Source organism: Salmo salar, chromosome ssa07 (genome assembly GCF_905237065.1).
Source record: "Salmo salar chromosome ssa07, Ssal_v3.1, whole genome shotgun sequence".
Lineage (NCBI taxonomy): Eukaryota > Metazoa > Chordata > Actinopteri > Salmoniformes > Salmonidae > Salmo > Salmo salar.
Window position 1 is genome coordinate 13,054,183 of NC_059448.1, and position 13,499 is coordinate 13,067,681.

A 13,499-nucleotide genomic window follows, 5' to 3' on the forward strand; every position below is an offset into this window, starting at 1 on the left:
TCTTTGCCTCGAACCTGACTAGTCTCCCAGTCCCTGCCACTGAAAAAAACATCCCCACAGCATGATGCGGCCACCACCATGCTCAACCGTAGGGATGGTGCCAGGTTTCCTCCGGACGTGATGCTTGGCATTCAGGACAAAGAGTTCAATCTTGGTTTCATTGGACCAGAGAATCTTGTTTCTCATGGTCAGAGTCTTTATGTGTCTTTTGGCAAACTCCAAAGCCCTTCTCCCCCTATTTCCCAGCTCTAGGAAGAGTCTTGGTGGTTCCAAAATATTTCCATTTAAGAATCATGGAGGCCAATGTGTTCTTGGGGACCTTCAATGTCACAGGAATCTGTGCCTCAACACAATTCTGTCTCGGAGCTCTACGGACAATTCCTTCGACCTCATGGCTTGGTTTTTGCTCTGACATGCACTGTCAACTGTGGGACCTTACATAGACAGGTGTGTGCCTTTCCAAATCATGTCCAATCAATTGAATTTATCACAGGTGGACTCCAAGTTGTAGAAACATCTCAAGGATGATCAATGGAAACAGGATGCACCTGAGATCAATTTCGAGTCTCATAGCAAAGGGTCTGAATACTTATGTAAATAAGGTATCTGTTTTTTAATTTGGAATTAATGTGTAAAAAATTCAAAAATAAACTTCTGTCATTATGGGGTATTGTGTGTAGATTGTTGAGGGGAAAAAAAATACTTAATACATTTTAGAATAAGGCTTCAACGTAACAAAATATGGAAAAAGTCAAGGGGTGTGAATACATTCCAAATGCACTGTAGCTTGGTGTGTGTGTGTGTGTGTGTGTCTGTCTGTAGAAGAATATAGACCTGTCATCTTGTCTGACATCCATATTGCAACATGTAGCAGCATGCAAAGTAGTGGTTAGATAGCATTCAAACCTACATGCATACATACGACTACAGTACACCTGAGTCTTACAGGGTTCAAGTCCCTTAAGGGGTTAACTGTCCGTCAACCCACCCCACCTTAAGGTACCTCCCACTTCAATCGCTCAAGTAAAAAAGCAGTTCAAGAACAAAGAGCCATGAACATGGATAACCCTTGTAAAAGGTCAAACTGTGTGCAGCGAACGGTAGGGGCCCAGATCAGGTTCACATTGTCAGGGAAAATCTCCTGGCCCTAAGAATGGTAATGTTAGCTTGGTGATTATAGGCTTCTATCGGCATGACATGGAATGGATGCTTGGAATGAGTGTCAACTAGAGTGAATGACTGAATTCAGGGCTGGGTAAAGACTGTGCACTTTGTGATCTCGCCAAACACCAATAGTCTGGTGTCTTAAAAGCCTGAGAGGAAGACTGAGAACCGTGGCTAAACTATCATGGACAACTACAGTCCAACTGTAACAACCCAACTATCCCCCACCAATAAAACACTACAGAATAGAAACATGCAGATGTGTAAATAAATAACTGTTATTCAGCATCTAGAACAGATGAAAACACTGACGTTATTGACCACCAGAATGTCTTACTACTACAGCGCCACACGTCTTGGCCAGATACGGTTCCTTTGTTGAGTCTACACGACAGACCACATATTGACTGACTGGCTAACTGACTGACTGCCAATGTAACCTGAACATAGGGAATGGCTGTCTAAGTTACCCTGTTGCCCCTAGCAGCATACATAGCAGAGACAGCCGATAGTACTGAATGTCCATACCTGACACAGCCTTAACCCTTCCCACCTCCCCCCAGAGAGAGCTCATCAAAGCAGGCATGACCAAAGAGCTAAAACACCCCTAGCGCTAGGACCACTTGGACCGCTCCTCCTTTTGGCTGCTGATGGATGGTAGAATCAGCGGACCGGTCCATCGAGTACAGAAGTGTGTGTGGTGGGTGGGCGTGGGATCAGGAGATGCATAGGGAGCTGGGGACAGAGGCCAGGGTGCAGACGGGGGTGGGCAGGCCGTAGTAGAGGGGGTCTGTGAGGGGGAAGAGGAGGAGGAGGAAGAGGAGGACCCCCAGCAGGTAGCAGGAGAGGATGGTGAGGCGGTGGGGGTGCTCCAGGGCAGTGCTCAGGGCAGGGAAGCCCATGTGATTACAGAAAGAGTGGCACAGCACCGGCCCCACCAGGTGACCTGAGGACAGAGAGAAAAGTAGCTAGAAATATTCAGGAAATATTAACCAATATTAGGTAGATAGAAACATTCAAGGTAACAAAATGGATGCACACACACAACTTTACAACAACCAATCTGACCACAAAGAAAGAGACCCAGACAGACCTAGCTAGTGCCCACAGACAGACCTAGCTAGTGCCCACAGACAGACCTAGCTAGTGCCCACAGACAGACCTAGCTAGTGCCCACAGACCCAGCTAGTGCCCACAGGCCCAGACAGACCTAGCTAGTACCCACAGGCCCAGACAGACCTAGCTAGTACCCACAGGCCCAGACAGACCTAGCTAGTACCCACAGGCCCAGACAGACCTAGCTAGTACCCACAGGCCCAGACAGACCTAGCTAGTACCCACAGGCCCAGACAGACCTAGCTAGTACCCACAGGCCCAGACAGACCTAGCTAGTACCCACAGGCCCAGACAGACCTAGCTAGTACCCACAGGCCCAGAGAGACCTAGCTAGTACCCACAGGCCCAGAGAGACCCAGCTAGTACCCACAGGCCCAGCTAGTACCCACAGACCCAGCTAGTACCCACAGACCCAGCTAGTACCCACAGACCCAGCTAGTACCCACAGACCCAGCTAGTACCCACAGACCCAGCTAGTACCCACAGACCCAGACAGACCTAGCTAGTACCCACAGGCCCAGACAGACCTAGCTAGTACCCACAGACCCAGACAGACCTAGCTAGTGCCCACAGACCCAGACAGACCTAGCTAGTACCCACAGACCCAGACAGACCTAGCTAGTACCCACAGACCTAGCTAGTGCCCACAGACCCAGACAGACCTAGCTAGTACCCACAGACCCAGACAGACCTAGCTAGTACCCACAGACCTAGCTAGTGCCCACAGACCCAGACAGACCTAGCTAGTACCCACAGACCTAGCTAGTACCCACAGGCCCAGACAGACCTAGCTAGTACCCACAGACCCAGACAGACCTAGCTAGTACCCACAGGCCCAGACAGACCTAGCTAGTACCCACAGACCCAGACAGAGCTCATGTAGGTCATGTAATGTAGCTAGTACCCACCTGTTCTGATAAATATGAAGGCAGTGTAAGCTCCAAAGACAGCGGTGTAGGAGAACTGGAACACTGCAACACAAACATTAACACATAGCATTAATAATCATATACAGTCTATTTAACAGTCAGTGGAAAAGAAGAACACATAGCTAGGCTACAGGAGCCATCTACCACACGGGAGACAAAGTAGAAAAGCTGAAGTTAATCGGTTGGTCCTTACCTGCAGCGAGAAAGATCCCAGACACAGTGCCCTGTCTGAATCGCAGCAGTTCGATCACATGATGAAAGTGAGCTGTGAAAACAACATCTTTAGAGTTTCCGGACAAAAAAATATGACATCATGGACAGAGTAAAAAAATAAAAAAGATGTTATTATCCAAATGTATTCACCATTTACATTTTGTTTACCACGTTTACCACTTTCACATGCATCTAGCTAAAACTCGTTAGAATTTATTTTTTGGTGGCAGAAAAAAACATTTTGCTTTCCAGCGGCAGCTGCATGAGGACAACTGCAAATCGTCTCGTTTGCTCCTATATTATTAAGAACACAACAGGTCAATAACAGAGGTTTAAGCCTACTGCCTTTCTGTAATATTAATATGAATAATACTATTAATAATATGAATAATAATAACATGAATAACAATACTAACATGAATAATAATGATACTACGAATAATCATAATATCAATAATCATAATAATAATGATAATTATAACAATAATTATCATTTATTGGATTTATGTCCAGATGCTCAAAGCACCTAAATGAGTTTAGCGAAGCCCGAAAACTAGTAGAGAAAAGCAGACTGCTTCTCTCTCTCTCTCGCTTTACATTGATATGCCAGGGGTTCCATTTGCATGAAAATTATTAGTAAATAGTCAAGACACACAAAACTACAGTGCCGTCGGAAAGGTTCAGACCCCTGGACTTTTTCCACATTTTGTTAGGTTACAGCCTTATTCTAAAATTCATTACATTTGTTTTTTTCCTCCACACAATACCCCATAATGACAAAGTAAAAACAGTTTAATTTTAGTTGGCTAATTTATACAAAATAAAAAAACTGAAATACAACATTTAGGTAAGTATTCAGACCCTTTACTCAGTACTTTGTTGAAGTACCTTTGGCAGCGATTAAAGCCTCGAGTCTTCATGGGTGTGACGCTACAAGCTTGGCACACTTGTATTTGGGGGTTTCTCACATTCGTCTCTGCAGATCCTCTCAAACTCTGTCAGGTTGGATGGGGAGCGTTGCTGCACAGCTAGTTTTAGGTCTCTCCAGAGATGTTTGATCAGGTTGAAGTCCGGGCTCTGCCTGGGCCACTCAAGGACATTCATAGACTTGTCCCGAAGCCACTCCCATGTTGTCCTGTTGGAAGGTGAACCTTCGCCCCAGTCTGAGTTCCTGAGAACTCGAACAGGTTTTCATCAAGGATCTCTGTACTTTACTCCCTTTATCTTTGCCTCGATCCTAACTAGTCTCCCAGTCCCTGAAAAACATCCCCACAGTATGATGCTGCCACTACCACCATGGTTCATCGTAGGGATGGTGCCAGGTTTCCTCCGGACGTGATGCTTGGCATTCAGGCCAAAGAGTTCAATCTTGGTTTCATCAGACCAGAGAATCTTGTTTCTCATGGTCTTAGAGTCTTTAAGTGCCTTTTGGCAAACTCCAAGCAGGCTGTCATGTGCGTTTTACTGAGGAGTGGCTTCCATCTGGCCACCCTACCATAAAAGGCCTGATTGGTGGAGTGCTGCAGAGATGGTTGTCCTTCCCATCTCCACAGAGGAACTCTGGTGGAGGTTCTTGGTGACCTTCCTGACCAAGGCCCTTCTCCCCCGATTTCTCAGTTTGGCCTGGGCGGCCAGCTCTAGGAAGTCTTGGTGGTTGCCAACTTATTCCATTTAAGTATGGAGGCCAATGTGTTCTTGGGGACCTTCAATGCTACAGAAATGTTTTGGTACACTTCCCCAGATCTGTGTCTCAACAAAATCCTGTTTTGAAGCTCTACGGACAATTCCTTCGACCTCATGGCTTGGTTTTTGCTCTGACATGCACTGTCAACTGTGGGACCTTATATAGACAGGTGTGTGCCTTTCCAAATCATGTCCAATCAATTGAATTTACCACAGGTGGACTCCAATCAAGTTGTAGAAACATCTCAAGGATGATCAATGGGAGCAGGATGCACCTGAGCTCAATTTCAAATCTCATAACAAAGCATCTGAATATCTATGTAAATAATGTATTTTTGTTTTGTTTGTAATAAATTACCAAACATTTCTAAAAACCTGTTTTCGCTTTGTCATTATGGGGTATTGTGTATAGATTGCTGAGATTTCTTTTTATTTAATCCATTTTAGAATAAGGCTGTAACGTAACAAAATTGGACAAAGTTAAGGGGTCTGAATACTTCCTGAAGGCACTGTATGTGTTGGCTGCAGTTGTAGCACCCCTAATGTGCAGCACAGCTTTAGCATCAATATTTATGTAGGTCAAAATGGCAGATGGTGTTCGTATTGACTCGCACAGACATTAACTGACATGACACATACATTAAAGGGGTTGCTCTAATTTAATGGAATGAAATGCTGCTAAATCCAATACATTATTTGTTCAATTCAGTTGGGGTCGAGGCAAGCAGATTTTTCTAAATGCAAACCAGATCTAGACGATCCCGCGGTGCAGTATGTTGATGGGACTTACCTACTCCGAAGAAGAGGGGACAGGTCAACATGGCAGTGGAGGGACTGGCGCAGGGTACCAGCATGGGCAGCATACAAGCCCTGAACACCAGCTCCTCAGTCAGAGGGGCCACCACCTGGTTCCTCAGCCAGCGCATGTCCCTGAGGCACAGAGCCCAGAACCATGGGTCTGTTGGAGTGGGGGGAGGGGGAGAGAGAGAGATGGTCTCCAGGATAACGCAGTAATAACCATATTGGGTGAATAATCATCTCTAGACAGTCTCTCACCAACGGCCACTCGTATCCCATCCATGAAGCCCCAGGGGCAGTCCATAGCCAGTTGGATGAGAGGGCCAAGAAACAGAACCTACCAGAGCAAAGGTCAGAGGTTAACTACTGTAGGTCAGACAATACTAAAAGTATATCTACAACAGTCTGTTGTGTCTGTTACCATGGTGAGCAGCAGAGGCAGTATGATGGCTGGGATGAGGCCCTCGAAGCGAATGCCCATCAGAGCCAGCAACGACGGGCCGGGCTATAGGGGAACAAGAGAAGTAGGGATGGAATTCATGGAAATGTTCTCATGTGTATAACACTCCATGAACAGACCGGGAAATAGGCTGTAATCAGCTGTTATCCTGTGCCCCAGCCTTAAAGGAACTGGTTGTGTCATGCATCTGTGTCCAGATAATGGATTGCAATGTATCAAGTCCATTATAGGCCAGGGCAAGAGGTTTCTTGGAAAGCTGGCTACGGTGTAGTTGTACTGTATTGGAGTAAGCTGCTCTACCTTTTCTAATACAGTAGATAAATGTGACGCACTAAGCTAATATAACCCATTGTTTCCCCATATAAAACTTCAGCAGTCTGCTATTCAAAGGCACTTGAAAGCATCAACACAGACTCAGCTGTCATTTCTAATCATGAGCTTTGTCATCTAATAGCAGTCGGCCTATAGCTGAGACAGCGTGGCGTAGAGACTCACCATCACACCAGTGTACACCTTCCATGTCCACACGAAGACAGGCGACAAGGCAGACACGATCAGGACACTGGTGAAGCGCCTCTTGATAACGGCCGGGTGGTCCCTGGGGGCAGGCACGTGATGCACACACAGGAGATGCACATGTCAACATTACGTTTTGTAAACAAACCAGCCCGTCAAGGAGCAAGAACACTGCAATTAAGCAGGAAACTAAACAAATAAGCCCTCTGGTTCAGTTTGCTTGCTAATTTACCAGCAAATAATGAAAGGCTAGCAGACTGCCGCAGGGAAATTTCACAGTAACAGAATTACACTGAGACACTTTAAAACGTATACCAAACACAAACCATTGATTTCAAAGTTTAACAAACCATATAACTCTATGCACAACTAATTTTTAACAATTTACACTGAACATTTTATAAAAACATACGTTTGGTAACAGAATAAACATTTGAGAGATGCTACAGTAATTCTGTACCAAACTTTGCATCTGCACTAGCCCAAAAGCCGGCAGATGGCGATATTGAGTCATTTCATCTTACTGTCCAAAAGGAATGAATGCGACACTGTTATTCTCCTTGAAAACCAGTCTAAGAAGTGGTAGATCTGTTCCATTTCTATGCTTCCCGTTCTAAAGTTTGGTTTTGGCATCTTTTACTTTCGGTTTTGTACACCAGCTCAAACAACTGAAAATACTACATTTTTGGTCAAGGAAAATAGTTCACAGTGGTTTAGAAGGTACAATGATTCTCTACAGTATACTTGCTTGTTTTGACACAAACTGAAATTTAGTTTGAACTATTTGAATTTTAGCAACCAGGAAACGGCGGCGTGATTTCTGGATATTGCACCTTTAAATACATATCAAACCACATTTTATTTGTGAAATGCGCTGAATACAACAGATGTAGACCCGATTTAAATACATATCAAACCACATTTTTTTGTTGTCAAATGCCCTGAATACAACAGATGTAGACCCGATTTAAATATGAGAAGATGTTATGGTTTGTTTTAGCCTTTCAGTTCATCTTTAATAGAAAATGACTCAAGTAAAAGTGAAAGTCTACTTGAGTAAAAGTCTAAAAGTATCTGGTTTTAAATGTACTTAAATACAGTGGTAGAAAAAGTACAAAATTGTCATACTTTGGTAAAAGTATCAAGTATAAGTAAATGCTATACATCAAATTCCTTTTATTGAGCAAACCAGACAGCACAATCTTCTTGTTTTTTATTTTACGGACAGACGGGCAAACTCCAACACTCAGACTTAATTTACAAACGCATTGTGTGTTTAGCGAGACCACCAGATCAGAGGCAGTAGGGATGACAACGGCCTATATTGATAGGTGGGTGAATTGGACCATATTGCTGTCCTGCCTGAGCATTCTAAATGTAACTAGTACTTTTGGGTCTCAGGGAAAATGTATTGGAGTAAAAAGCACATATTGTCTTTAGGAAAGTAGTGGAGTAAAAGTTTTAAAAAATATATATAAATAGTGAAGTACAGATACACCACTGTTCACTCTAAACAGAAAACACACATGGCAGTTTCTATTGGACAAATTCAGGAAGGTCCCTGCCAGTTTCGTTTACTCTGTTTGGTTCTTAAACGGTTTACATAATGAATAAGCTTCCACCCCTAGTATGATAGTTTCAAAATAAAAAAGGGTGGCTGCAACCTGATTGGCTGAACGCGATATGCAACATCTGGGACTAGCATTAGCTATTCTAGCATGGTGGAGGAAAATGGTGTTTCATAAAGAAAGTCGCATATTTTCCTCGCTTTATTTCGCCTTCTCACCATTTGTATTTATTATGGATCCCCATTAGCTCCTGCCAAGACAGCAGCTACTCTTTCTTGGGTCCAGCAAAAATTAAGTCAGTAATACACATTATATAACAACTTTTAAACATTAAAATACATTTTACAACAAATTTCACAATACAATAAGTGTGCCCCCTCCGGTCACTAGTGTACTACAACACACTATCCAGGTGTACATGTGTGTATAGTTTGTTTGTATATGTGTGTATATATATATATATATGTACCTGTGTGTGTGACTTTTCACAGTCTTCGCTGTTCCATAAGGTGTATTTTTATCTGTTTTTTTTAAATCTGATTCTACTGCTTGCATCAGTTACCTGATGTGGAATAGAGTTCCACGTAATCATGGCTCTATGAGGTACTGTGTGCCTCCCATAGTCTGTTCTGGACTTGGTGACTGTGAAGAGACCTCTGGTGCCATGTGTTGTGGCGCATGCATGGGTATCCGAACTGTGTGCTAGTCAATCTCTCCTCTACATTGAACCATGATTGACATGCATATTATTAATGTTAGCTGTACATTTAAGAGCCAGCCGTTTGTCCTGTTCTGGGCCAGGTGTAATTTTTCCCAAGTCCTTCTTTGTGGCACCTGACCACACAACTGGGCAGTAGTCCAGGTTCAACAAAACTAGGGCCTGCCTTGTTTATCTTTAATAATGGAACACTAGTCACTAGGGATGCACGATATATCGGTATCGGACGATATTAGCTAAAAATGCCAACATCGGCCCGATGTGAAAAATCGATGTCAAAGCTGACGTGCATACCTATATAACGTAGGTAGATGACGTAATGACGGCATGAAAAATACAGCGCTACACAGAAAAGCTGAAAAATACTAAGGGCACACTTCCAACAACTAAACAAGTTCAAGTCGAGCAGTCATTTGAAAGAGTAAGAACATTTCAGTGAGACAACTCAAAGGCGAAATCCATTAACGCCAAGATAATGGAATTAATTTCCCTTGACAATCAACCGTTCTCTGTCATGGATGATGTTGGTATTTGAAAACTGGTCAAGCACCTCAACCCCAGGTACACACTACCAAGTAGGTGCTATTTTTCAGATGTTGCCCTACCGGAGTTACACAATATTGCTGAAACGCACATTCATGAGCTACTTGCTATGGGCGTCACTGCTATTAGCTTCACGACTGACATTTGGACCAGCGATGTCAACCCCGTGAGTATGCTGAGTCTGACAGCACAGTGGGTCGACAAGGATTTCGTACTCAGGAAAGCCTTATTGCATGCTCAAGAATGTCCTGGTTCTCATACCGCTGCAGCCATTTCAATGGCATTTGAGAACGTTTGATACTTGGAAACATGAACACTCCTAGCTCCATTCAAACAACTGACTGGAGAAATAAGCTCATCAACTGCGTCTGCAGCAGACGTGGTACCCTCTGTCATGGCATTGAAACGGCTGCTCAACAAAACTGCCCACACATACCGTGGAGTTAAAACTTACAAAAGTACTCTACAAGAGGCTGTGAACAAGCGATTCGGTGGCATTCTCTCTGAGCCTCTTTACTGTGTCCCCACCATGCTCGATGCTAGGTACAAGGACCGTTTGGCATTCTCTCAGTCAGCTTCATGAGGTAGTCACCTGGAATGCATTTCAATTAACAGGTGTGCCATGTTCAAAGTTAATTTGTGGAATTTATTTCCTTCTTAATGTATTTGAGCCAATCAGGTGTGTTGTGACAAGGTAGGGGTGGTATACAGAAGATAACCCTATTTGGTAAAAGACCAAGTCCATATTATGACAAGAACAGCTCAAATAAGCAAAGAGAAACAACAGTCCATCATTACTTTAAGACGTGAAGGTCAGTCAATATTAGAGGTCGACCGATTATGACTTTAACGCTGATAATTGGAGGACCAAAAAAAGCCGATACCGATTAATCAGCCAATTTTTATTTATTTAATATATATATAATATTTTATATATATAAAATATATATTCAGTATTGTTGTAATTGTCATTTTATATATATATATATATATATATATATATATATATATATATATATATATATATATATATATTAAAATGACAATTACAACAATACTGAATGAGCACTTTTATATATATAAAATGACAATTACAACAATACTGAATGAGCACTTTTATTTTTACTTAATATAATACATAAATAAAATCAATTTAGTCTCAAATAAATAATAAAACATGTTCAATTTGGTTTAAATAACTCAAAAACAATGCTGGAGAAGAAAGTAAAAGTGCAATATGTGCCATGTAAAAAGCTAACGTTTAAATTCCTTGCTGAGAACATATGAAATCTGGTTAATCATGAGTCTTCAATATTCCCAGTTAAGAAGTTTTAGGTTGTAGTTATTATAGGACTGTTTCTCGCTATACCATTTGTATTTCATATACCTCTGACTATTGGATGTTTTTATAGGCACTATAGTATTGCCAGCCTAATCTCGGGAGTTGATAGGCTTGAAGTCATAAACAGCGCTGTGCTTCAAGCATTGCGAAGAGCTGCTGGCAAACGCAGTAAAGTGCTGTTTGAATGAATGCTTACGAGCCTGCTGCTGCTTACCACTGCTCAGTCAGACTGCTCTATCAAATATCAAATCATAGACTTAATTATAATATAATAAAACACAGAAATACAAGCCTTAGGTCATTAATATGGTAAAATCCGGAAACTATCATTTCGAAAACAAAACGTTTATTCTTTCAGTGAGATACGGAACTGTTCAGTATTTTATTGAACGGATGGCAACCCTAAGTCTAAATATTGCTGTTACATTGCACAACCTTCAATGTCATAATTATGTAAAATTCTTGCAAATTAATTACGGTCTTTGTTAGGAAGAAATGCTCTTCACACAGTTCGCAACGAGCCAGGCGGGCCAAACTTCTGCATATACCCTGACTCTGCTTGCACTGAACGCAAGAGAAGTGACACAATTTCCCTGGTTAAAAGAAATTCATGTTAGCAGGCAATATTAACTAAATATGCAGGGTAAAAAAAATAATACAGTACTTGTGTATTGATTTTAAGAAAGGCATTGATATTTATGGTTTGGTACACATTGGTGCAACGATTGTACTTTTTTCGCGAATGCGCTTTTGTTAAATCATCACCCGTTTGTCGGAGTTGAAGTAGGCTGTGATTCGATGATAAATGAACAGGCACCGCATTTATTATATGCAACTAGTGATTATGTTAAGATTGATTGTTTTTTTATAAGATAAGTTTAATGCTAGCTAGCAACTTAACTTGGCTCCTTGCTGCACTAGGCAAGTCAGTTAAGAACAAATTCTTATTTACAATGATGGCCTATGAACTGCCTTGTTCAGGGGCAGAACAACAGGTTTTTACCTTGTCAGCTTGGGGATTTGATCTAGCAACCTTTCAGTTACTGGTCCAACGCGCTAACCACTAGGTTACCTGCCACCCCGCACTATGTGCCTTATTGTTATACATGTCGTCCAGATCACATTGGCATTTAGCAAGCTCTGCGTTTTCATCTTCATTTAAATCAAGTTTATTGCTCAGCCTGTTAATATCAACAATAATATCCATCTACTTGGATAATCTTTTCTGAGCTAGCATTTTACTAGTAGTGAAGGCATTTTACCAGTAGTGATGACAATTCTGAATTTTATCATTTCCCATTTGTTAGCAGAAGAAAGAACAGAATCGAGGCAGATCTCTCTGATAAGTGCTTTAGACTAACTAAATGACGCATTATATAAAAGAAAATAGTTACATTTCAAGTATGCTTTAGAAAATCCACTATTTATATGTAAACGACTCAATAACGCCATCTGCTGGCCTTTGGCCTTTTTTTGTTGAAATGACTATGTAAATTGTTCAGAGTAGTATGGCTTGTTCAACTTTGAAATAGATGTTTTTGGTTTGGCATACATTTAAGTGAAACAATGGAGATTCAGCGTAATTCCGTTACCATGGAATTGCCCTGCACGAAAGCCATGCTAGGTAGTTATCCGCCGACAAGCTGGCAAACTACCACTTCCGTATGTCTATAGAATCTTCCACGAATCAAGAAAGCAAAGAAATACGAGGCTTACCTTGGCAAATCACTTCTCCACACGTATAAGCTCCCAACGTAGGAGCAGGCAAGCAGCAAACATGACAGAACAGACACCCAGCATATTCCGTCAGGAGGGACAAACTCGCCATTGCTGCTCCACATTTGGTTTGACATAAAATTTGGCGTTAAATCGTCATCCTCTACCATGGCGAGGGTACAGAGTCAATGGTTGTGTTCCAACAAAGATATTATGCCGTGGTTTGATAATTCCTTGACCACCTTAATTCGTGAAAAAAATATTCCTAAACGCGAGCTGAGAAAAATGTCAGTTCTTGCCCGCTCACATAACATATCCTGGGCGCTGTAATTGAACGTCATCATGTGGCGTCAGACGCACGCCTTCCCGTGACACTTTCGAATGTCAGTGGACCTATTATTAGGACTGTATAACAGGAGTTTAATGACAGCCAATTAACAAAACATCATTAAGGAATGTTTGTATTAGAGCATTTTATTCCTTTTTTCCCACGTTTTATTAAGCGAACGCAAATCATAACCCTACATGCAAATGTTCTTAATTTTATTCTAGGCCTACTTTAACATTTTTTTATACATTATTATTAATATAATTTACATATTTACCCATAAGTAGCAAGAAATTACCTTTTTTTTGCCTTGGAGAAAGGTAGTATGTGTTTCTCAGCAAGTCAACAGCTTGCTCATTCTTCAAATTTACAGCCACTTATCATATCTCCCTATAATATAGAGCA

The 13,499-nt window shown here is 41.9% G+C and overlaps 1 protein-coding gene across 1 annotated transcript; it reads right to left on the reverse strand.

Moving 5' to 3' along the window:
* Positions 1-598: 598 nt before the first annotated feature.
* rce1a (Ras converting CAAX endopeptidase 1a) lies at positions 599-13,106 on the reverse strand. The gene is made up of 8 exons (XM_014206595.2): positions 12,767-13,106; positions 6,859-6,961; positions 6,325-6,408; positions 6,162-6,240; positions 5,896-6,063; positions 3,403-3,474; positions 3,189-3,251; positions 599-2,110 (listed from the first exon to the last, which is right to left on the reverse strand). The coding sequence occupies exons 1-8, from the start codon at positions 12,934-12,936 to the stop codon at positions 1,881-1,883; spliced, it is 969 nt and encodes a 322-aa protein (XP_014062070.2). The 5' UTR covers positions 12,937-13,106; the 3' UTR covers positions 599-1,880.
* Between the last annotated feature and the right edge of the window lie 393 nt (positions 13,107-13,499).